Raw genomic sequence first — 26734 nt, forward strand, 5'->3', positions numbered from 1 at the left:
TAATATATCCTGTAAGTTTCTATACTTTCACTTTCTGTCATCTCTTGACCTGCTTTGTCATTCTTAGCAACACTTCTGAAGTTTTATATCCACTGCTAGTACACTGGAAGAATATGTCAGATAGATGTGTATTTACCAGAAGAGGTGAGAGGAGTGTCTAAGAAAGTAAGTTTCCTGAAAGGTGGGAGTTGATTTGAACCTCTTGGTAGCTCAGCAAATACATTCCATTCTCTCCCCTTACCAGATGCACCAATGGTTGGATGTTCATATTGTTTTTTAAGTAATTTCTAGACTTGTATCTGCAGTAAAGTCAAGAGCACATCATATAAATAGACATTATTCACTTCCCATATACATTACTGGGTGACTTACCCGCTTATTTACCACTAAACCACTTCCCTTTATGGCTTCAAAGATACCATTCACAGTGTGAGACGGATGTAAACCGACACCACAGTGTGGATAGCCTGAAATAATAGCTGCGTGAGATGAGATCTTTCTCTCTATATATACTCTACAGACCTTAACCCAAATAGAAACAAGTTACCGGTCAACAGTCTGATTATATCATGGTTTTTCAAAGTCTAAAGGGAAGAGAGGCAATGGTCTTGCCAAGAAGAGACAGTTGTTAGAAGTAACATTTCACGTTTGTATTACAACTTGCAAAATTTGGTCTATAACTAGAGTTTGTGGAGACTCATGACCATAGGAAGCATTTAGAATGTAACCAGAAATATTCCCATAACCTTGCTAAAAAACTTCACCTTCGCTAGCCCCTTTGGATGGAAGAATTATGTCATTGTGTACCTCCAACCAAGGGTTTTCTGGTTGTTACACAAGCACTGAGGATATTTGTTTAGCTTCTCTTCCCCGACTGTGTTTTATAACACTTCAGATAATTAAATATAATTCTCCCCCAAGTTCCTACCCCACTTTATCTATGCCAGTCAGTATTTAATGCATTGGTTTTAGTCATACATACAGAGAATCCTTCAGGCTTTTGTTTCTGCATTTGCCATCAACTTTAAAAAGGAAGACAAATAAAACTAAATTGTTATTGTATGATAATACAGTCTGCATATATCTGTGATAGCATGAGCTGAGTTAGCTGGGCAGTTAATGCATAAATGCAGAAATTCCAATACCTTCCTTTGTAATAAGAAGTTATGCAGAGCTCCAGTGTGCGACTCCCAGGACATCTTCAGCATATCACTGATTGTTAACAGGGAATGAAAGACATCAATCCTGATTATGTCTTCTCATTAAACTTCATGTGTCACCTTTTGAAAAAATATTGTATTAACTGTAGTGCTTTGGTCAGCTAGTAATTTTTGTATGATGGTATTCTACCAGAGTTTGAAGTTCTCCATAGATTCTACTGAACAATTAATTTCCTCATACCTATCCTTTAAAAGTAACATTTTGCTTCCATGTTCCACTTCAGAAGTAGATGCATTTCAGTGGAGTTGATTGTGTGCTAAATAAAATGTGATTAGGGACCCACAAGGAGAAAGATCAGTATATACACCTAAGTTATTACTATAACACTTTACTCTGTTAGTTGCTATTGCCTCTGGTGATCAGAACATAAAATCTTTTGTTTCATAAAACTATAGGGAATTCTTTGGGCATCCCACGTCTGTGTAATTTTGTTGCAGGTCTCTATAAAAAGAAGAGACTTGTTATGCTGCTAACATCACTGGGATAGTAAATTATGAACAACTACCTGTAAAAAACAGTTATTCATCTGATGCGAGAACCAAATTCCCATATACTCATGATTTATAATAATATACACAGGTATACCATCATTTAATAAACATTTTTATATCGTTCATTGCTTTTTTTTCCCTTTTTTAAAAATGTACTTGAAGGTTCTAAAGCTATATTTTTGCGTAATTTGTGCTGCAGAATAGCAGACCCTGATTTTATATATTCACGGTTTACATGACCTAATTTGTGTATAGTTTACAATAAGATAAAACAGCAAATAAAAATGACAGGTCTTTACCACATGAAAGAGGCTGAAGCTTAAGATAAAGTAGTAGTGGTAGAAGTGTGCTTAACCTATCATGCAATAGACATAATAAATATAAAAGGAAGGTCTGAAGAAAGATGTGGAATTTGCTGTGTAGTGGTGCTTCCTATAGAAAAACTGAAGAGTAAGGAATTGAACTAGGGAAATTCAGAAACTGAAGTGAGATTACATTAAGTAGTATATAGCATGCATTTCTTTCAGGATTATTTTTGTGTGTGTGTGTGTTACTAAATATGCTTTTAATATCTGTATAATTTTTTAACCCCATTTCCCATTTAGAAGTTTTGAAAAATTTGCACAAGTGTGTCCAGATCCCTCTGTAGAGCCTTCCTACCCTCAAGCAGATCAACATTCCCACCCAACTTGGTGTCATCTGCAAACTTGCTGAGGGTGTGCTTGATCCCCTTGTCTAGATCTTTGATAAAGATATTAAACAGAACTGGCCCCAATACTGAGCCCTGGGGAACACCACTTGTGACTGGCCACCGACTGGATTTAACTCCATTCACCACAACTCTTTGGGCCCAGCCATCCAGCCAGTTTTTTACCCTTCAAAGAGTACACCCATCCAAGCCATGAGCAGCCAGTTTCTCCAGGAGAATGCTGTGGGAAACAGTGACAAAGGCTTTACTAAAGTCCAGGTAAACAACATCCACTGCCTTTCCCTCGTCCGCTAAGCGAGTCACCTTGTCATAGAAGGAGATCAGGTTAGTCAAGCAGGACCTGCCTTTCATAAAACCATGCTGACTGGGCCTGATCACCTGGTTGTCCTGTACATGCCATGTGATGGCACTCAAGGTGGTCTGCTCCATAACCTTCCCTGGCACCGAGGTCAGACTGACAGGCCTGTAGTTCCCCGGATCCTCCTTCTGGCCCTTCTTGTAGATGGATGTCACATTTGCTAACCTCCAGTCAACTGGGACCTCCTTGGTTAGCCAGGACTGCTGATGAATGATGGAAAGTGGCTTGGTGAGCACTTCCGCCAGCTCCCTCAGTACCCTTGGGTGGATCCAATCCGACTGCATAGACTTGTGTGTGTCTAAGTGGTGTAGCAGGTCACTAACCATTTCCCCTTGGATTATCATACAGGGCTTCATTCTGCTCCCCATCCCTGTCTTCTGGCTCAGGGGGCCGGGTACCCCAAGAACAACTGGTCTTACTATTAAAGACTGAGGCAAGGAAGGCATTAAGTACCTCAGCCTTTTCCTCATCCTTTGTCACTATGTTTCCCCTTGCATCCAATAAAGGATGGAGATTCTTCTTAGCCCTCCTTTTGTTGTGAATGTATTTATAGAAACATTTTTTTTATTGTCTTTTATGGCAGTTGCCAGATTAAGTTCTAGTTGGGCTTTGGCCCTTCTAATTTTCTCCCTGCATAACCTCACGAAATCTTTTTAGTCCTCCTGAGTTGCCTGCCCCTTCTTCCAAAGATCATAAACTCTCCTTTTTTCCTGAGTTCCAGCCAAAGCATTCTGTTCATCCAAGTCGGTCTTTTTCCCCAGTGGCTAGTCTTTCGGTACATACGGACGGCCTGCTCCTGCACCTTTAAAATTTCCTTCTCGAAGAATATCCAGCCTTCCTGGACTCCTTTGCCCTTCAGGACTGCCTTTCAAGGGACTGTCAACCAGTCACCTGAACAGGCCAAAGTCTGCCCTCTGGAAGTCCAAGGTAGCAGTTCTGCTAACCACCCTCCTTAGTTCTCCTAGAATCGAAAACTCTGTCATTTCATGATCGCTGTGCCCAAGACAGCCTCCAACTATCACATCCCCCACAAGTCCTTCTCTGTTCGCAAACACCGCGTCCAGCGGGGCTCCTTCCCTAGTTGGCTCACTCACCAGCTGTGTCAGGAAGTTATCTTCCACACACTCCAGGAACCTCCTAGACAGTTTCCTCTCTGCTTTATTGTATTTCCAGCAGACATCTGGCAAGTTGAAGCCCCCCACGAGAACAAGGGCTAGCAATCGTGAAACTTCTCCCAGCTGCTTATAGAATATTTTGTCTGCCTCTTCATCCTGCTTGGGTGGTCTGTTACAGACTCCCACCATGATATCTGCCTTGTTGGCCTTTCCACTGATTCTTACCCATAAACGCTCGACCCTATTGTCACCATTGTCAAGCTCTAGACAGTCAAAACACTCCCTAACGTACAGGGCTACCCCACCACCTCTCCTTCCTTGTCTATCCCTTCTGAAGAGGTTATAGCCATCCATTGCAGCACTCTAGTTGTCTGAGTCATCCCACCATGTTTCCGTGATTGCAACTATGTCATAGTTTTCCAGCTGCACAATGGCTTCCAGCTCCTCCTGTTTGTTGCCCATGCTGTGTGCATTGGTGTAGTTGCACTTCAGTTGGGCTATTGATCCTACCACCTTTTTTGGGGGAGAAGCCTTAATTCTTATGGGACTGTTCTCAGGTGCTTCCATGGTTTCTAACACATCAACAACACTTGCGTCTTTGCTGCCACATGGATCTCCATCCCCTACCTCCACTGTGATGGCTAAGGTGCTGTGCACATCAGTACAGGGCCATTTCAAATGTGCTCCAGTGCAGTCAGCACGTCGTGGAGCAGACTGAAGGACCTTACTAGCACACCGTCCCTCAAACATTGGTGTGCCACCCCCAGGCTTATCTCTAGCGAGCCTGGTTTTATCCCTTTCCCCCTTCAAATCTAGTTTAAAGCTCTTTCAATGAGCCCTGCTAACTCTTCAACAAAGTTCCTTTTCCCCCCTTTGAGACAGGTATACCCCATCTGTCGCTAGCAGGCTGGTGTCATGTGGACTGACCTGTGATGAAAATCCCCAAAATTCTGCCGGTGACATCAGTCACGGAGCCAGGTTTTGATCAGCTGGGTCTTCCTGTTTCTTACTCCATCATTCCCTGCAACTGGAAGGACAGAGGAGAACACTACTTGTGCTCCTGATCCTTTAACCAGTCGTCTCAAGGCCCTGAAGTCTCTTTTGATCGCTCATGGACTTCTTATTGCAACTTCGTCGCTGCCTACAGGAAAAAGCAATAATGGATAATAATCCGAGGGCCATACCAGGGTAGGAAGTTTTCTTGTAACATCTTTAACCCTGGCCCCAGGGCGGCAGCAGAGTTCCCTAAGAAGTGGGTTTAGTTGGCATATTGGGCCTTCTGTTCCCCACAGAAGAGTCTCCTATGACAATAACCTGTATTTTTTTCTTTATGGAAGTGGTTTTGATGTGGGGCGTAGGCTGACTTAACGTTGGTGACACCTCTAACCTAGATGGACTATTATCCTTATCATTGTTTGGTTCCACTTGCAGAGCATCATATATCTATTGTATAAGGACACCTGGGAAGGTGAGGTAGTCACGGAGGAGATGCATCTGCTATGCCAGGCAGGAACTTGTCACCATCCCCCCCCATCTCTTAAGTCACCATGTTCTGCCGGGTGGAGAGAGGATAGGTAATCCTACGTATCATGTGTCCTGTCTGCCTGACAGGTCTGTCCCAGGGAAGGTAGGGTGCAGTTCCAGTAGTCAGTCTCTTTCTTAGACTCCCTGATACTCCTCAACCTACTCACCTCCTCCCTGTAATCTCCTGAACAAACTTTCTTTTAAACAGTAAACTTTATAGTTTCTTGAGTTTTGTCCCTTCCCTCATCCCCTGTACTCCCATTCTCCTCATATAGATTAAGAAAAAGTCTAATTGTTTGCTGACTGTGTTGTAACAAATCATCTTTACTAGTCTTAGATTGACCCTTTTATTAGTGTGAATAATCACCTCTATCTCAACATATTTTTTGCTTAGAGATTTCTTTTGGAGGGTTTCTAGTGTGGTGCCAGTCACATTCCTTCTCCTCAGCAGTATGTTTCAGAGGCAGTATATCCCCCAAGAATTTCTCCTGTGTTCATAAGGTCTTCCAGCAGGATTCCTTCTAAGCATGGGGTTTATTAATATGCTCATGAATATTAATTTAGCATCTTGCTCCATCAGATTGCATGAGTTTGGGAAGAGTTATTGGGCAATATTCCTGAATAGAACAACCTTATTTTTAGTCTTGGAAAGGAAAAGGAGTCTTACAAATAGATGAAGGCTATAGCTGTCTACCTTTGCCCATCCCTTAGTGCTTTCTCTTGATTAATTAGAGTATATATTAAATTGAGTTTACAGTTACAGGAATTCATAGAATCATAGAATGGCTTGGGTTGGAAGGGACCTTTAAAGATCATCTAGTTCCACATCTTTGACTAGAGCCCCATCCAACCTGACCTTGAACACTTCCAGGGAGGGGGTATCCACAACTTCTCTGGGCAGCCTGTTCCAGTGTCTCACTACCCTCATCGTGAAAAATTTCTTCTTTATATCCAATCTAAATCTACCCTCTTTCACTTTAAAACTGTTACCCCTTGTCCTGTCTCTATAGGCCTTGGTTAAAAGTCTCTCTTGTCTTTCTCATAAGCCCCCTTTATATATTGAAAGGCCGCAATAAGGTCTACCTGGAGCCTTCTCTTCTCTAGGCTGAACAACCCCAATTTCTCAGCCTTTCCTCATAGGAGAGGTGTTCCAGGCCTCTGATCATCTTCGCGGCCCTCCTCTGGACCCACTCCAACAGCTCCATGTCTTTCTTGTGCTGGGGCCCCAGAGCTGGATGCAGTACTCCAGGTGGGGTCTCACCAGAGCAGAGTAGAGGAGGAGAATCACCTCCCTTGACCTGCTGGCCACACTGCTTTTGATGCAGCCCAGGATATGGTTGGCTTTCTGGGCTGCAAATGCTCATTGCTGGCTCATATAAAATTTTTTGTCCACCAGTACCCCCAAGTCCTTCTCTGCAGGGCTGCTCCCAGTCCCTTCATCCCCCAGTCTGTATTGATAGTGGGGATTGCCCTGACCCAGGTGCAGGACTTTGCACTTGGTCTTGTTGAACTTCATGAGGTTTACATAGGCCCACTCCTCAATCCTGTCAAGGTCCCTCTGGATGGCATCCCGTCCCTCAGGCACGTCAACCATACCACTCAGTTTGGTGTCATCTGCAAATTTGCTGAGAGTGCACTCGATCCCACTGTCTGTGTCATTGATGAAGATATTGAACAGTATCGGTCCCAATATGGACCCCTGAGGGACACCTCTCGTCACTGGTCTCCATCCGGACATTGAACCATTGACTGCAACTCTTTGGATGCAGCCATCCAGCCAACTCCATATCCATTCCATCTGACAGTCCATCCATCAAACCCATTTCTCTCCAATTTAGAGACAAGGATCTTGTGGGGGACCATGTCTGAAGGCCTTACAGAAGTCCAGATAGATGACATCCATAGCTCTTCCCTTGTGCACTGATGTAGTCACTCCATTGTAGGCAGCCACCAGATTAGTCAGGCATGACTTGCCCTTTGTGAAGCCATGTTGGCTATCTCTAATCACCTCCCTGTCTTCCATGTTTTTGAACACGTCTTCCAGGAGGATCTGTTCCATGATCTTCCTGGGCACAGAGGTGAGGCTGACTGGTTGGTAGTTCATCTGATGGAATTATTCCTGAGAAAATGCTAATATATCATGTGACTATTTCCAACAGAAATCTGACCTCAAAGATACTGAAAAATAGTAATTCATGGCTGGAGGTGGGTGTTTGTTTGAAGTGCCTGCCCCATGTTTGTTCATGTTGAAAATGTTTCAAAACTTCATTTATTGAAAGTGCATTCAGATAAGTTTTGATGGTCTGTCTTCATTAGGTGGCATAATTCTGGGAAATTCATTAAAGCTGAATGTTGAGTTACAAGGTTTTGGTGAATGGGGTTATATTTAACTTCTTCAAGAGGGTTATTGGTTAAAACTACTCTTGTTTGTTTATTACATTTAGGAGTCTTGTCACTTTGCCTGATTTCTTTATGAGAAAATCTTGGGAAAATGCAGAGCTAATTAGTCTATTCCTATTATCACGTTCTTCCTGTTTATTTTGTAATATGGACAAACAGTACCTTTGAAACTCTCTTTCAAGGGTATCATTAGCACCTTCATAGCCTGGTAACTTCCTTGAAGGCTGGCTGCAGTTTTGGCCCATGTCACAGGAAATATATAATTCATTAAAAATAAGTACTTCTTTCTCAGCACTGACTAGGAAACAAAAGGTTTTCTTCTATTTCTGATCAGTGTGCAGATCACAAGTATACTTTAGCAGTTTTTTCTGATGTTAAGAGAGAGCTATTGTTAGCAGCTTGTTACACACACATTACTTTGGTAATGCACCTTCTGTCTGTTGCTATAGCAACCCCACAGAAAATTACCTCAGCAGCCATTCAAATTCATTTTTAAAAAAGTAGTTATAGCTATAATTAACTTTTTAAACTTGGTTTGTAGTATAAATTTACTCAGACCTATGTTACTGGGTTTTTTTTAAAGTAATTTTATGCAATTTTCCTTTTTTTGTTCTTTTGTATAATGCTTAGCTGAATAAGTACCATTTGCGTGAGAGGTCATAACTACAATATGTCTCATCAAAATAAGACATTTCTTCACAGGTGGTAAAAATAAAATCATAGTGCCATGTAGTTCTGCCCTAAATTGTTTGCACAGTTGCTGCTAACTGTATAACTGACTTCCCAGTAATAACTGTGATTATCTGATTTTGGACTCCACCTTAAGACAATGGCCAGGATATTTCCAATATCCATATCCTTAGTATGGTTTTAAATTTTGAAGTTAATAAACTAAGAAAACATCTGGTTTTGGCAGTTGTTGGCAACACTTCTTGTGAAAGTTCATGTTCATGACAAGTTTCCTGGTTTGTTTGCAAGAGTACATGCATGTAGCAACTTCTAGTGTATACTGGAGAAGCAGTTGTGTCACAAAATCTGATTGCAGAATTTGTGCATGCATGTGTGCATGCAAGCTTCTAAGGTCTTGCAATTTTATTTGGGTAGGGTTTTTTTTAGTTAGACCCTTATCCTAAAATCCGTCATGCATGCCTGTTATGTGCTTAAAATTTTTGTATGTGCACATGATTTGTTTGCCCACATGAGCAATGTATTTGTCAGTAGTTTGATTAGAACTGCAGTAGATGAGTGCTTAAAAGCCATGGTGAATTGTGTCTTTAATAAGTAATTATACAAAGAAATAATTAAAAATCTTCATTTTCTCATAGTATTCACTTTCACTCTTCATCCAAGCAGTCTGAATTCAGACAGAGGCTCTCAAGACATTTCATGTAGCTCTATAATTTCATTGGGTGTCTTATAAATTAAATGTCTTCACAAGTCCTCTTCTAGTTGCAGATAAACCAGTGGAAGAGGTAACTCCATCCTGCTTCCCTGCTGGAGGTTACAGACTTCCCACACCCCAGTCTGTATCAGTCAAACGAGCTGGCTTAATTTGAACAATTTCCATAGTGTTTCTTTGCTATTCCAAATCATTTTCACAGCAATAGGTTATGGAGACATTGCACAAGTGCAAGAGCTAGCAGCTAGGGGTGGACTGTGACTTTTGGGAAAAGGTACAGTGAGAAGCAGCTGGAGTAGGGATTTGGCCTGCACAGTTACAGTTGGAAAAGGTGTTTGATATTTTGATGTTTTTATTTAAAGTTGCTGCTTGTGCCAGTGTCAATACCAATATGATTCCCATTACTGTTCTTTATAATATGCTCACTGTCACGATGCTGGGTGTCCTCAGGTGCCAGGAAGGAATACGTGGATTGAAACCAGCTCAAGCCTGTTGCTCTCCTCAAAATTCTTTTGCTAATTGTTCAGTTCTTACACTCTGTATTGGGCTGAGCCAAGTATACACTCCTCCCATGCTGGTCTGGCTAATTCAGAGAGACAGTCACACTCTTTTAATGAACTCAGGGAGAAACACACACACCACCAGTTGATCCACTCAACTTGTTGATCCAACCCTTTGATATGAAGAAGCCTTGAATATAATTCACTGCAACAATAAAGAGTTATAAACTATGATAAACCCTTTATTCAAGGGTTATCTAAGGTGAGGCCTCACCTTGAATATTGTGTGCAGTTCTGGGCCCCACAATTTAAGAAGGATCTTAAGGTCCTTGAATGTGTCTAGAGGAGGGCAACAAAGCTGGTGAAAGGGCTGGAAGGAATGTCCTATGAGGAGCAGCTAAGGACTCTGGGTTTGTCTAGTTTGGAGAAAAGGAGGCTGAGGGGTGACCTCATTACTCTCTACAGCTTCCTGAGGAAGGGAATTGGAGAGGGAGGTGCTGATCTCTTCTCCCTGGTATCCAGTGATAGGACATGTGGGAATGGCTCAAAGCTGCATCAGGGGAAGTTCAGACTAGGAAACATTTCTTTACCTAGAGGGTGGTCAAACACTGGAACAGGCTTCCTAGAGAGGTGGTCGATGCCCCAAGCCTGTCAGTGTTTAAGAGGCATTTGGACAACCTTAATAATATAATTTAACTTTTGGTTAGCCCTGAATTGGTCAGGCAGTTGGACTAGATGATCCTTGTAGGTCTCTTCCAACTGGAACTATTCTATTCTGTTCTGTTCTAAATAAATGAAATTCTAAATTTTCTGTGTTACCATAACAGCTATAATAATGGTATTTGAAAATTGTGCTTGCTGGTAGTGTGTGTTTAAATAATAATGGCATTCCAGTTGTCTTTTCCTTTTTATGTAAATATTCACTTCTGTTCATTTACACTTTCCATATTCTTGCTCAGCATTTTGAAATATTCTGTCAACCCAATAAGGAAGTTGTTTTAAAAAAATCAAACCATCACCCCATCCCTCCTAATGGAAAATATCTTGATTTTGTGTATGCAATTCTAGAGGCATAAAAGTATACTGTTATGCAGTTAATACAAAAGTCATTATAATGATATTGGGCATAAGTGTGTTGATTTTGTTCCACTGGCATTTTGGGAAGATTGTACATGACTAAAGAGAAACAATTAATTTCTGCTATTTTGCATAGTATTCAGATGTGGTACAAAGCAGTGGGTGCAAGCACAGCAGAAAGACCCTGATGTCAATCCCGATGATACACATGCTTACCCAATGATGATTTTTTTTTAATTAATTATGTTATTTTTTATCAGAGGGGACGTGAGATTTAAAGAGAAATATAAGGAGATTTTATTGATTTTAGAGTATCTTGAAAGGAATTTTATGTTGCTGATGCAGGCAAAGCTTTCAGTTTGATTTTCAGAAACATGTTTAATTCCCTCTAAGTTGATACAGGAATGGAAAGTTATATCTACTTGTTGCGGAGGATCCACAGGGGACATCACACACAGACCAATGTGATCAAGTGAAGTCCATTTACTACAACGTTTGACACAGTTATATATCTTATGTGCTTGTGCACGCGCCTTATACAATACTCTAATTGGTACAATACCCCAGTTCACGCGACACTATCTTATCCTCTATTGGCTGTGCAAGCTTCTTCACGAGGTGTCCAGCAGTTACTTATCTCATTCTTCAGCATCCAGGTGTTGTTTGTCAGGCTCTTCTTATCTTCCTTTTTCCCAGCGTACAAGGACACAGCGTCCTTGTCTGCTCCAGCACTTTGTAAACTTATGCTTCGTTCCCACCTAACGGCTGGATTGCTCACATGCCTTTGCCCAGCCAAGAAATCCTCAACAATTCCCCCTTTTTGTTTTTGAGCAATCCAGGCTTGCTTAATAACTTGGGATGCCATTTTTCCTTAACAAGCTGAACAAGGTAAAATTATTACAATAGCTAAAATCACAATAACTACAATAATGCCCATAATTCTTTAAGCCAACCCATTACCCCTAATGACCCAAACCATGAGGACTATGAGGAAGATGAACCATCCATACATTCTTGTGTCATCTTGCTCCGCGAACTCAGCCCAGCAATCGGTAGGTGCCAGCTTTCCGTGGGCGTCCCCACAGAGGCAACGATGGCCTCACCATACACCAGCCCGATGCTCTTCGGAAAATCCCGGTATCTATACATTTGCAGAGGAACGGGTTTTAGCACACGTGGCCAGCGGGTGCCAAAAGTCCACCTCGGTTGCAATCTATGACGCATGCGCTCGCTGGCCAGGCGCGCTGCACGAATCATAGCCATCTTGTCTATTGGTTTGTGGGCTTTATGATGCGGTTGCGGTGCACAGAGAATCTTGACCTGTCATGTTAGCCAAGGTGACCTATACATTAGTTTTCGACTCAGATGGTATTCATATTGCCACACCATCTATGATGCTCCAGATGATGATGGTCATGCAAATTCAACAGGAGTCCGTCGTGGGCCTGTATCTGTGGAAACACAATCAACCTCGTTCCCAGGTTATTAATGGAAATAGACCTTACCCCTAATTTTGGCTTTAGCTAACTTTTACGTTTACCCCACACTGTCTTCCCATAATCACACTATGTTTAACCAAATTATGCTTAGCACACTTTTTACCTAAAGCAAGTTCTATATACAATAAGGCACGCTGTTCTAAAAACCTCCCTGAAGGACTCAATGTCCACTAGTCCTCTAAAGTGTAATACTCTGTTAGTCAGAATCTGTCGGATCAGTGGCTCCAGCACCTGCCGGTGCCGTGCCAGTTGCCATTGGGACAATTCCGGGTCCAGCATCAGTGCGAAGCCATGGCTTGACCCACTTAGCCGGGATCCAGCGAAGGCCTTGATCTGTAAGCAGACACATATACCCTCTCCCAGTAAGTTTTACTTCTGCTGGTCCGCACCACTTCCCGGATTCTGGGTCCTTATACATTACCATGATTCCTGTACTTTGTTGCGTCCTTTCCGCCTGTAAAAGAGCATGATGCACTACCATTGGTGGGTCTTTGTGATCACCTGTCAGTCTAAGATAATTTAGCACAAATAAGGCTTTGGCCAATCATTCCTCTGGGAGTAAGCCCTGGGTTCCCCCCTTTTTGTTTTTGCAGCATGCTTCTTTAGGGTTTGGTTGGCCCGTTCGACAATATCTTGTCCTGTGGGAAGATGTGGAATGCCTGTATCATGGTGAATTCCCCACAAATTACAAAATCGAGCAAATCGTGTAGAACCGTAGGCTGGGCCATTGTCCGTCTTAATTTCTTTAGGCACACCCAGCACTGCAAAAGAAGCGTGAAGATGTCATTCAATATATAAGGCCTTTTCTGCAGTTTGTACCGTGGCCCACATGGCAGCAGAATAGGTATCAATACACACATGAACATAACGCTTTGCACCAAACCACGTGACATGGGTGACATCCATTTGCCACAACTGTAATGGCAAGAGACTTCATGGGTTAACCCCACAGCCCAAGCCCAGCCCTTCCTTTTGACAATCGGGGCATGCTTTAACGATACCTTGGGCATCAGGGAGTGGTAAGTCAAATTGCTTTGCTAACATCCTAGCGGGTTCGTGCAAGAACTCATGTGATTGCCGTGCTTGTTGAAAACGATTCCCTGGAGGAGGCTCCCATGCCGCTGCAACCAATTGGTCAGCTCTGTCATTTCCCGTTTCTCATCTGCACGTGCGCTCGTACCCAAGAGTTCTACCAGAGGATCCATATCGTCATTAGTGATACCGCAAAGATTCCGCACCCACTGGATATCTTCCACAAGCTTCTGGACATCATGTACCGTTGAAATTTCTAACATTGCCAGCATCTATGTGCCACCTCAAATACTTCCAAGGTGCTGCCTTTTGCACCTTTTCAGGAGCGATTATTACTCCGCGATGGCTTAAGATGTCCTGCAAATGAGTTAAAATTTCATCCTGTGGCAAGTTCCTTCCCGCAATCAAAATGTAACTGAGGAAACTGCTTTCTTACAGGCTCTAATGCCCAGGCCACATACACCTGACACATCGTGGGGGAATTGCACATTCATTGCGGTAACACGACCCAATGGTATCTCTTATAGGGCTCTGCGTTGTTAATCGATGGTACCGAAAAGGCGAACCGTTCAGCGGCATCTGGGTGCAAGGGAATGGTGAAAAAACAATCCTTTAGATCTATAATTAACAAATCCCATTCTTCTGGAAGCATAACTGGAGACGGCAAACCCAGCTGCAGGGCTCCCATACTGTGCATCACTGCATTCACAGCTCTGAGATCATGTAACAGTCTCCATTTCCCAGTTTTCTTGGGAATGGTAAATATTGGTGTATTCCATGGACTAGTAGAAGGAACAACATGTCCTGCTCTCAATTGGTCCTCAACGAACTCTTGTATTTTTAGCAGCCTTTCAGAATTTAGCGGCTACTGATCAATCCAAACTGGCTCATCTGTTTTCCAGCTAATTTTCAGGATTGGCTGCCCCTCAGTGACTGCTCCTAAAAAGGATGAGTCACTAACATTGCCTTCATTTGGCTCAATAAATCACGGCCTATGAGGCCAAACAATTCAGTTGGGGTAGTCATGACATACGGACGCGTCGTAATGTGTTCACCGTCGGGGAACACAAATGTAATCGGTAGCTGACTTACTAAGGTGGCTTGTGTGCCCCCTATCCCTGCAATGCCAAAATTTGGATTGATCAATGGCCATGATGGAGGCCAAATATATCGTGAAATAATCGTAACATCAGCTCCTGTATCGATTGTCATCGGTTTCTTGACGATAACTCCGTCAGGCCCTTCCAATTGCACTACCTTTTCTGGTTTACCTCTTGTTATGTCCATGGCAAGGTATACCTGTGGTTTCCCTGTGGAGCCGAATCCACCATCTCCACGTTGTACTTCACCTGGGTTTGGAACACACGACCTGAATGGAACTAATTGTGCTATTCTGGTACCTTTAGGAATAGAAACAGAAGGGATTAAAACATGAATCATAATTTTCACAGTCCCACAAAAATCTGCACCAATAAGCCCTGGGACTACCAAAATTCCTTTTAGAGCTGTTGAAGATCGTTCCATCACAAATGCACTAAGCTCGAGCCCCAGTGGTCCCTTTATGTTGCTATCCACCAAGTGTACCCCTGCGTCCATCAACGTAATGTCTACTGCGGTTTCCACATCCACTCCGGAGCTCCCTGCAGTGGCGGATCTGGTGATTGCGAGGCTGCCTGAGGGCTGGCAGCCCAGGTCCCTTGCGTTTGTGTCGTCGCGCGAGGGGCCTTCGCGGTCGGTGTAAAGTTTCCCTTCTTCCTATATTCTTGGTGGTATTGTCATCTTTCTTAGCAGAAGTTGTACATTTGCTCCTAATGTGTCCACGTTTGCCACAGTTAAAACACTTGACCAAGGGTGTCTTACTGGCCCTGTGCTTCTTTGTAGCTCCTTGTGGAGCTGCGACAACATAGGCTGTTTTCTGTGAGTCCACTGCTCGATCCATGTATTCTAGCATATCAACGACGGCTGCATTTTTTGGCAAATTACACAATGCTTTGCGTGTCTTTTCAGTAGCATTTTCAAAAGCGAGCATTTTGAACATGTTTTCTTTCATTTGCTCGGTCATGTCAGGGTGGTCATAGATTGCCCTATGCAATCTATTAATAAACTGTGCAAAAGGTTCATTATGCTCCTGTTTCACCTGAGTAAAAGTATGGCTTCGAATATTGTCTGGTATGGAAAGAAAAGCTTGATATGCCAAGATCTGTGATAGGTGATGAACCTCAGTGATACATTGTAACTGAGCGTTCCCTGATGCGAAGGGTCCAGTACCCATCAGAATCTGTGTGGTTACTCCCCATAGGGGATCTGTTTGTTGTCGTGGTGTTGCTTGTTCCCGATCACAGAACGTCTCCCACTGCCGGAAAAACACTAACATTTGGGCGGGCTCCAAAACCAAATGTGCTAGCTGTTTAATATCTTGAGGTATCAGAAGAAAAAATGAATTGCAGCATTTGTTGAGCTAACGCAGATTCAATTCCATACTGACTCACAGCATTCCTTAATCTCTCAATGACCTTCCAGTCAAACGCTTCCCATTTTTTCTGTCCATTTAATGCAATAACTGGGAATGCTTGGAGCATAGTCCCTTCTATAATGGCATCTTTTATTACTCCCCTCCAATGTCTCTGCCTTTCTTCTGCAGCAGCTACTGCAGGCGACTCCGCGTCTATCGCGGGCGCAGTCGGTTTCACCGTCTCTGGTTCCGAGAGGCGGGATGGATGAAAGGGCGGTGGCGGGGGCGCGGATGGTTCTGCCCGGGGGCCGGCCGCGGCTGGCGGCGGCCGCTCCATGGCCGGCTGACACGCGCCGCTGCAAGTGGGCGGAGGGGGGGGCGGAAAGGGAGGGGGAGGGAGGGGGCGGGAGGGGAGGGGCCGGAGGAAGCGCCGGAGAGGGCGGTGAGAAGGGGGCGGGAGGGGACGGGGGAGGGGGCGGGAGGGGAGGGGCCGAGGGAGGTGCCGGAGGGGGTGGTGAGAAGGGGGCGGGAGGGGGAAGCGGGGCCGGTATACGGCGAGAATCTTCGTTCTCTTGCCCTCTCGGTTCATCCTTTCGGGAGGATGACCGTTTCTCCCTCACTTCTGGTCCTTCCGACCGTACCGTCAGTTTTTGTAATTGGTTCACCACCTCCCTCAGCTCTTCCATCGCACTACCCGATGGAGATGGTTCCCTGTCCCCCGCAATCTGTTTATCCGCATTAGTCACCCCCGAGTCTGTCGGCTTCGGATCTGTCGGGCGACAATCGGCCCCCCCTAATTTCCCTGTTTCTTGCGGAGTAACAGATGGGGGATTTTTTTCGGCACCAACGGCCTGGCTGGGTATAGGCAAAGGCTGTGTCTGTGCAGGCATCTCAGCGTTAACGGAGATGGATGTTAGGGGGGGTGGAGATAGTTGTGTAGAGAATGTCCCCCCAACTCCAGCAGGGTGGGCTGACGCGGCAGCCGTGGAGGCAGCAGAGGGGGTCACCGCCGCGCAGAGAGCGGCGGCTGCCTGCCGGTCCGCCCTCATTGTCTCCAGCATGTCTCGAATTGCCTTCCAGTGCTCTGCATATTTTTTCATCTCCTTTACCTTACCCCCCCTGCAGCTAGTAGCGTCCCACAGCGCCTTGCCTATATTATCCCAGGTTGCTTCTTCAAACGCGACATTTACACTCGGGATAAGTTCTTTCTTCCAGGCCTATAAAAGTAACCCCTTTAACACAGAATTATCGAATTTCAGTCTTCTCTCAGAGAGAAAATTACAAAGGAGCTTTAGGACTGCTTCCTGCTCTTTGTCCAACCCCATCTCCTTCTCCGACCGCTCACCTTATCAGGGTGAGATTCAAGCTTTCGCGCGTCTCCTCGTTTCCCAGCTCAGGGCGAGATTCAAACTTACGCGTGTCCCAGCTCAGCCGAAGCTCATGCCGTGCTTCCCAGCTTAGCTGAAGCTCATGCCGTCCTGCCGGGGCAGCAGGAACACTCTCGGCCGGCTCCTCCGCTCCCTCGTCGGTTCAGCTGCACCAGAAATTCTCATAGAGACGATAAAGTGCTGATCTGAGGGTCCCTGTTTGGGTGCCAAATGTTGCGGAGGATCCACAGGGGACATCACACACAGCCCAATGTGATCAAGTGAAGTCCATTTACTACGTTTGACACAGTTATATATCTTATGTGCTTGTCCACGCGCCTTATACAATACTCTAATTGGTACAATACCCCGGTTCACGCAACACTATCTTATCCTCTATTGGCTGTGCAAGCTTCTTCACGAGGTGTCCAGCAGTTACTTATCTCATTCTTCAGCATCCAGGTGTTGTTTGTCAGGCTCTTCTTATCTTCCTTTTTCCCAGCGTACAAGGACACAGCGTCCTTGTCTGCTCCAGCACTTTGTAAACTTATGCTTCGTTCCCACCTAACGGCTGGATTGCTCACATGCCTTCGCCCAGCAAGAAATCCTCAACATCTACTGATATGGTAACAGGAAGTGTGGCTAATCTGTAAAAGTTTTAAATTAAGTAACATAAAATATGGTGATGAGAAGAAAGTTAAAATAAATCTCTATTCCTTTACTGCAGAGCAAGAATGTACAAATTGCATTAAAATCTGAATTCCAGCCCAAGTAATTCTTCTACACAAATGTCTCTGTTAAAAAACCGAAACCAAAACAAAACAAAAATTTAAGAGGATGTGGTGGGTTGACACCAGCCAGCAACTAAGCACCCACCTAGCTGCTCACTCACTTCTTCCCCAGAGGGATGGGGGAGAGAATCAGAAGAGCAAAAGTGAGAAAACTTATGGGTTGAGATAAAGACACTTTAATAAGTGAAGGAAAGAGTGGGGGGAAAACCCCCAAGTGATGCAAAGGCATTCACTCACCACTTCCCACAAGCAGACCAATGCACAGACAGTCTCCAAGCAATGGCTACCTTGGAAAAGACCAAACCCCCAGTTTTTATTGCTGAATGTAATGTTATATGACATGGAATATCTCTCCGGTCGATTTGGGTCATCTGTCCTGGCTGTGTCGCCTCCCAGTCTCTTGCCCACCCCCAGCCTACTCCCTGGGGCAGCAGAGTGAGAAAGAGAGAAGGCATTGATGCTGTGCAAGCACTGTTCAGCAATAGCTAAAACATTGGTGTGTTATCAACACTGTTTTGGTCACCAATCTAAAACACAGCACCATACCAGCTGCTATGAAGAAAGTTAACTCCATCCCATCCAGACCCAGTATAGTGGAAAAAGCTATTTTTATTTTAAAACAATTCATTGAATATTTTCTATATGCTCATGGCAGGAATATAAAAATAATAAAAGATTGAAAATAAGGTTGTGCAACAAAGAATTATTAGTCTATTTTCATGAATACAGTGTTGTATTTATTCATTAAGTTTTAAATTAGTGAGAAGGAAAAGTGGTAGGGGCTAAGTGTTGTCATTATTCAAAAACAAAAAAATTGCAGGATGTATTCTAAATTGCTTTTGTTGCACTATAGATTCTGGTTGTGATTTGTTAGTAACAAAGATTTTTTTTCAATAATTTTGTGCATACTATATGAATTTTTCTGTGAGGTACTCTTACTGGTTTTGACACTGTTTCCATGATTATGGGTTTGAATGCATAATTTAAGAGACTTTGTAGAGAGCCCTACATCCTTTAAACTGTTAAGTTAAGATATCCAGGGAAGGAAATAGGACTCTATGAGGTTGTGTAAGGATTCTTTCTAGCCTCTAGAAGGTGCTACTGGTGAAATGAGTAAGAAGTTTTCTGTTTAGTACATGTGTAAGAGCAGAACTTGAGCAGAACTGAATGAGGATGAGGAAAAGATGTAATTTTAAAGGATAAATTAGTGCTTCTGGAACTTAATGACATCGGTGTTTTGTGCTAGGATACTAGCTAGGACACTTTGCTCTTTAAACAGTTTCCAGTAACACAAATGCGACATGACTATTTAATAATGTCCCTTTAAATTATTGTCTTTCTAAAAAACAGTCAGATGTGCACTACTGCATATCTTAGTAGTATGTCCACTATCCCAAGGATATTCAAAATTTTCATGGTGCAGAGGTACAATAACCAGGTTCACATATTGGAGACTACAGCTGAGGCTTTCCAAAGGAATGCAACAAGCAATTGTATGAATGGGTCACCTACAAATTTATTCTCTTAAAGCTCTCCTGCTTTAATGAATACCACTATAGCATGTAATGATCCACAGTGCTTCTTTGTACCCTTCTTTTTTTCCGAAATAAAGTCACAAAACAAACCCAATGTTTTTGATGGGGTGGGATGGAAGAAGAGGCCAATTAGTGTTTCAGCATCTCTTTAGATTTCCTATTGTGGTGGTTATGGATTTATTATGGATTCCCCCCCCCCAGCAAATTGATGATCAGCTTATCCATTCTGCTTTTTGTATAAAACAACTAAGGGCAGATGAAACGCTCAGATTTTCAAGCCCTTTTTCCTACTGGCAAAAACTAGTCACGGTTCTGAGAAAATATTTTCAGAGTAGTAATTTCTGGATATGAACATTTTTCTGAGATATATGGTTCAATACATCTTTATGAATATGTGTAATATTTTCACATTTAAAATTTACTATCAGTTTAATCTTTCATGAATAAAATCATAGTGAGGAAAATTTGATAATATTTTTGGCTCTCTCCCAGAGTTAACAAATTAATTCTTCTGTGTTTTTGCTGTAAAGTAGAACTCAAATCTCTTTGTTTCTGTCATTGTTCATAACAGTTTACTTTCACTATTGCATAACAAATCATTCAGAGTATCTAGAAGTAGTCTAATTATTTCTTGTGTGGATTTATTTAAAAAAGAACACCTTGAATAATAACTATGAAGAATACATTCAGAGCTTAGTGATATTTAATGATTTGATAAATTGCAAGGAGTACATTGCTACCCTCCCCTGGAATGAATTAGGGCAGCCTTAGGTTATCTTACCAGTAGCTAACTCTGACCAACTAGGTCATTCTTCTGCTTGGAAGTAATCAAATACACAAAAACTTAATTTCCTGCAGCAGTCTTTTTCCCAGACATCTACCCTGGGGAGAGCCCAAGCTGCCTGGTGCACTGAATTCATGGAATGTGCAACTCCTGGACCCAAACAGGCTATCACACATTGGTATATTATCCCTTCTTTTTTGAAGCATCTCTTATGAAAGTTAATTAAAACCTCCAGTGCACTGCTGCTTTATACTTGAAAATCACCATTAAGCAATAGCAAAAGAATTGTGTGTTGTAGTTAACAAGCCCTTACAAGCAATTTTATTGCAGTTTCAGATTATTTGCTAACTGACTGGGATGTATTTCATTTACTGCAGGCTTATTAACTTGATCAGAAGTTTCAGTCTGGATGCAGGAATTTCAGGTGCAGAGTTTTTTAATTTGTCAGTGTGGGTTTTTTTTCTTTTATGTCTGAAGAGTGCCATTTATCCTCCTACCATTTCAAAACTGATAATTAATAGTTCACTATCACTTGGGAGTTTCATGTTTATCTATCCTTTGTAGACATTGCAGAGTAATTATCAAGAAATATGTTATAGTTTCAGATAAAATTATAGTCTTATATTTCTTACACATTTTATCATATTATTTGTCTTTAAATTAACCAGAATTGAATAACTGAAAATTTTGAATTGTTGGTGATTCAACGTGTGAAAACCAGGTAAATTTATATGAAAATCATAATAATCATGCTCTCCTTTTGTAGAATTTACTTGAAGCTATGAAAATGACTAGGAAGGGAGAATGGAGCACTCCTTTATATTTCCTTCCCTCTTTTATGTCAATATTGCTCTTTTTCTGTTGTACTTCTTTCTATGCCACACCCCATTTCTTTTCCCAAGTCTTCCTTTCTCTTTTCCTCAGTGGGATTATGGTATCACTCTCTTGCATTCCTGTTGTTTCTCCCCATCTATAGTTACCTTAACGACTTGGACCGCATAGCAGATTCGGCCTATCTGCCAACTCAGCAAGATGTGCTTAGAGTTCGAGTCCCAACAACAGGGATCATTGAATATCCATTCGACTTACAAAGTGTCATTTTCAGGTAGAAAAAAAAGTTTAACACCCCTTTGCTTTGTTGCTTTGTTTATTTTGTTTCTTTTTACATTAGTAATACTGTGTATAGGATATTGGTTAAAAGTACAAATTATTCAATGTTTTTAAAATTTGAGCTTGTTCATTTTATTTTCATGGTTTTGTCCATATATGATTAGCAGCTGTTGTTAAAGATGTCAAGAGGATGAGAGACAAACAGACTTGTCTTTTTCTGAAGGTAGTTATTATTGATGGAAAAACTGTAAGTCATTTTTCAATAAAATATCAGTTTTATTATTAATAATAAATTATGAAATGTAAAGGTACCATTTCTGTACTTGATTTTTAGAGAGAAGTGACAATTTGTAAGTTTAATACCACTCCTACAAATAATTTTCCCCCAGCTCATTTTGAGTGCAAATACAATTGCTTAAAGAATAACTATGCAATTACAATTTCAAGTTAGACACCGGAGTGTCTAGTTACATTGAGATCCATAATGAATTTGGAGTACACTCTGCCAGCAAATTTGAGTTTTTATTTTGACTATTAACAACTTTAGTAAATACAGATTGTATTTTATTTATACTCTTAAAATTAGGCAGCCTTGACAAGTTTGGAATTCTGGCTGGTAATTTCTTGGGAGAAAGGCAGGCCACCAACTTCATTCTGTGGACGTGTTTCTGCTGAATATACAGGGCATACATTCTAGAATTGTGGCTCAGAATGATGAGAGTTTTGAATATCAGAAATTTGAAGGCTTTGAGACCCATAATAATTCAAATTCAGAAAGCACATCAGACTAAAAAGCAAATACAATAACATTTACTTATAACAGATTCCATTAGTCTTCAATACAAATGGTAAAATATTTAAGAAAAACAAACCAAATTGTGTTTTCAACTGAATTCTTGAATTCAGTGTTCCATATGTGATTGTATGTTTATCTGCTAAGGTATTTGTGGAGTTGATGTGATCATTGTTAATTTTTCAGAATGGTGGATGTAGGAGGCCAACGATCGGAAAGAAGAAAATGGATACATTGCTTTGAAAATGTCACATCTATCATGTTCCTAGTAGCTCTTAGTGAATATGATCAAGTGCTTGTGGAGTCAGACAATGAGGTAAGCAAGCATCAGCATAAATCACCAGTTTTTAAGAAAAAATGATTTCACTAAAATTAATTTTAAGTTTTACATATTATTTAAAATTTGATTAAAGCACAAGTTTGTAGAGAGCTTCAGTAGAAATGTGTGTGTTTTTACATAATTATTTGGATATTAAATTTGTTGGACCAGTAAAGTATAATGATAGATTGAATACTTCATGCTAAACAGCAAAACTCAAAGTTGTTAGTTGTTTTAAGACATTTTCAAAGCAGACTGGCTTGTCCAGTCCTGGCTGTTTTCCAAATGTCTACCAGCAGTCATATGCAACTACATGTAATGAAATGAGAAGTTCTACAGGGATTAAGAGGCTAATCCTCAAATAATATGACACAAACTGATCTCCTCCATGGAGGGTCAGTGGAACCTATCTATTTTGTGTTAGGTGTGGAATAGTTGACTGTAGATAAATGTTCTTATTGTAGCTATTTGCATAGTTAGTGTTGCGTAGCAGAGCCATAAAAATAGACAGTAGGAATTAAAATAAAATTCATAGGTTCTTTGCTAGAACAGACCCTAAAGTAGTAAACTTCATTCCATCAACTTAAAGTATAGGATTTATATTGGCTTATATTTTCTACTTGTATTGCTGTTTCAAAGAATAAAAGAAGTAAGAAACTTGTGCGTGGTAATGTATGAACTAAGCAGGCAAAATGCAGTAGTACCCAGCATTTTGTATACAGTTTTATGAAGTAGGCGTGGAATTTAATATTTGGATTTTTTTCTTTCATAAAGACTATTCCCATTATTCATCAAACTTACTCACCAGCACTGTTCTATGCAAATTTTTAACATTCATTTACAAAAGTTAGATGAAAAAAACACTTTAATGTTCTTCATGACTGTGTATATATGTTGATTCCATTGTTTAAGAGAAGGGTTGACATAGCAAGGTAAAACAGATGTCCCTAGGCAGTCATGATTGCATTCTCAACTTTCTTCAGTATTAATTTTTTTAAGAAAGACAGGGAGCTCTGAAAGCTTTTAAATTTATACTTTTCCCATAAAAGAAAGTAATCTCATTACATTATTTATATCATCAACCATCTCCTTAAAAAGTACAGCTGTTACAAAGAAGAAATTTTCAGTTGCTTATATAGTGAATACATCTTGTTATTTATTTTTGTATTCTTTTAGCTTGGCGGGTATCAGAATGTTTTTATTTTGTTTTGCAAGACATATATCTTTGATGTTGTGGTCCAAACAGTAATAGTCTGACAACACGTTATAAAACAAAGCTTTAGTGAGGAAGTAAGAAAGATGAGCAACAATTCCACAATATAGCGACTCACCCAATCACCAATAGCGAACACAGGATCATAAGCGATGCCATGGCTATGTTAGACTGCCAGGGACGTTTGGTGTCTGAGTCCTCTGGCAGAAACAGCCAATTGTGCAAATGCCTTTTGAATGTGGAGAAGAGTTGTGACAATGTAGGTCAGGGGGCAGGGTGTTGGCAGTCTAAGCTGCCAATATTGGTCAAGGGGCAGGGTATCAGGATGCAGGGTGTCACTTCTACCCCTTGATTCTCTCAAATGATCACTTGGAGTTATAGGCTAGGGTGTTATTTTGGCGGGTTGTTAGTTATATAATAAGCTAGGTGAGGTTGATGCTCCAACACCTGCAGGTTATAAGTTACATAGTCAGAGGTTGAAAGCTGGTGCATCATTAGATCAGTGCCTATTGCCGGGGTCTGAGTAGCCACAGTGCCTGTCATCTGGGTTAGAATAGCCGCAGTGCCTGTCGCCAGGGTTTGAGTAGCCACAGTGCTTGTCACCGGGGTTGGAGTAGCCGCAATGCCTGTTGCCAAGGTTTGAGTAGCCGTGGTACCTGTCACAGGGGTCGATCTTTGGATGGTATTCTTAAATAGTTGTGTAACCCTAAACAAAACCTGAACCAAATTCAGGATTCCTAGCAATAGGACCATGCTGGTTTTAACATCCCGAAGATATTCAAAATTTTCAAAATTCTCAAATGCTATTGTAATTAGCCTGGCGGAGAAGGGGAAGATGTCTCCTCCATAGGTTGGCTTCCCAAGGAGAAAAGGTTAAAAGTGTAATTATTAATAGTTTCCGCTAGATGGCTCTCGAAGTACAGAGGTGACGGCAATGCTGAGTACAAATACCAGACTAGTTTCACAACCAGCAATTCTATCATAAGCCAGTGTTACAAAGTACAACAACATGATAACTCTATCCCAGTTCCCACAAGCAATAAACAGCACAACAGGGAGCATATACTGGAAGTAAGGTATTACATAACGCAACTTTTTAAGAACAAGCATACCAACTTTTGAGAGCAAATAAGTCAACATTGTGACCAGCGACAATTGAACTAATATAATAAATGCTTATAAAAAATTTGTTCTAATGTGTTCCAGTCAGATTTGTTGTTATCTCAACCTGTTGTGCCCCACGTTGGGCACCAAAAAAGGACTGACGTGGTTTAACCCCAACCGGCAACTAGGCACCATGCAGCCACTTGCCCCACCCCAGTGGGATAGGGAGGAGAATCAGGGGGGGAAAAAAAAGTAAAACTCGTAGGTTGAGATAAGAACAGTTTACTAATTGAAATAAAATTATTAATAATAATAATATTAATAATAATGAAAAGGAAGATAACAAAAAGAGAGTGATAAAACCCAAGAAAGACAAGTCATGCACAATGCAGTTGCTCACCACCTCCTGATCAATGCCCAGCCAGTCCCCAAGCAGCGATTGGCGCCTCACGGCCAACTCCCCCCAGTTATATACTGAGCATGACGTCCTATGGTATGGAATATCCCTTTGTCTAGTTCAGGTCTGCTGTCCTGGCTATACTCCCTCACAGCTTCTTGTGCACCTCCTTGCTGGTAGAGCATGGGAAACTGAAAAAATCCTTGACTTAGGATAAACGCTACTTAGCAACAGCTAAAACATCAGTGTGTTATCAAAATTATTCTCATACTAAATTGTCACAGTAGAGATGGACACGACAAGTAATAGATCATGCAAAATGGCTACTTTATTGTTCTAACACACCTTTTTATACCCTTCTTTAGAGTATGTGTTAGTATATGATTGGTTTGGTTAGTAACTAACAATTCATGATTGGTGAGTTCGTTAGGACGGTTCTTCTTATCACTATCTTGTTTTTGTACTGGTCTTCTCGGATCTTTCCAGACTCTTCAAGGATATACTACAAGCTGCTCAAGGTCGCGCTGTTCTCGAACTGTCAGGAATTCCGTAGACTCGTTGCATCCCCCGACATTTCCCCCTTTTTGTATTTGTGCTAAAAATATTGTCCCGGCTGCCCTCTGCAGGGCCCTTTGCAGAAGGCTGAAAAGACAGGGCAACATCAGGAGCACAGTTATCACAACCAAGATCACTACCCCCACAGTCTTGAGCAGAGATATCAACCATCCAGACAATCCCCAACCCTCGAACATCTTTGTCAGCCAATCGAATTCATCACTTTCTGTCAGCTTCTTGACTCCCTTCTTTAATTGTTGAATACTACTGAAAATGGATTCTGAGTGATCGGATAAATTCATACAACACATCCCTTCAAACTCATCACAACCATGTCCTTGTGCTAAAAGCAAGAAATCAATTACAGCTCTATTTTGTAGTGTAGCATGTCTGACACTATCAAAGTCTAGCAGTAAATCAGATAATACTACACCAGTCTGTATTCAGGGACCCCAGAGTTTGTGATTCCTGGGGTGACAATGAGGGTGAATGCCCGATCTGTGGAAACCAGGCATTCCCATCCATTGAGTCCATGACCTGCTGCACAGGGGTCTCCATCAATAAGTTCTTAAACTTTGTTGATGTCAGTGGGACCCCCTACTAAACCTATGAAAAAGGGATTGCTTGTTCTTTGGTTTGCGGCGGTATCCATGAGTACGTCCATCCGAGGACTGTGAGGTAGATGAACCATCTGTATATTCTTGTGCTGTCTTGCTCCGCGAACTCAGCCCAGCAATCGGTAGGTGCCAGCTTTACATGGGCGTCCCCACGGAGGCAACGATGGCCTTGCCATACACCAGCCCGATGCTCTTCAGAAAATCCCGGTATTTATACATTTGCAGAGGAGCGGATTTCAGCACACGTGGCCAGCGGGTGCCAAAATCCGCCTCAGTTGCAACCTATGACACATGCGCTCGCTGGCCAGGCGCGCTGCACAAGTCATAGCCATCCTGTCTATTGGTTCATGGGCTTTGTGATGCGGTTGCAAT

The 26734-nt window shown here is 42.0% G+C and overlaps 1 protein-coding gene across 3 annotated transcripts in view; it reads left to right on the forward strand.

The window, feature by feature from the left end:
• The window catches only part of LOC138683532 (guanine nucleotide-binding protein G(q) subunit alpha-like), a 154247-nt gene that overhangs the window by 97160 nt on the left and 30353 nt on the right, over positions 1-26734 (forward strand). For all 3 annotated transcript variants that reach the window (XM_069775484.1, XM_069775486.1, XM_069775485.1), the window contains 2 exons: positions 21231-21359; positions 22344-22473. In XM_069775484.1, the coding sequence (XP_069631585.1) occupies positions 21231-21359; positions 22344-22473 (259 nt within the window). The remainder of the gene's footprint in view (positions 1-21230; positions 21360-22343; positions 22474-26734) is intronic.

This window comes from Haliaeetus albicilla, chromosome W (genome assembly GCF_947461875.1).
Source record: "Haliaeetus albicilla chromosome W, bHalAlb1.1, whole genome shotgun sequence".
Taxonomy (NCBI): Eukaryota; Metazoa; Chordata; class Aves; order Accipitriformes; family Accipitridae; genus Haliaeetus; species Haliaeetus albicilla.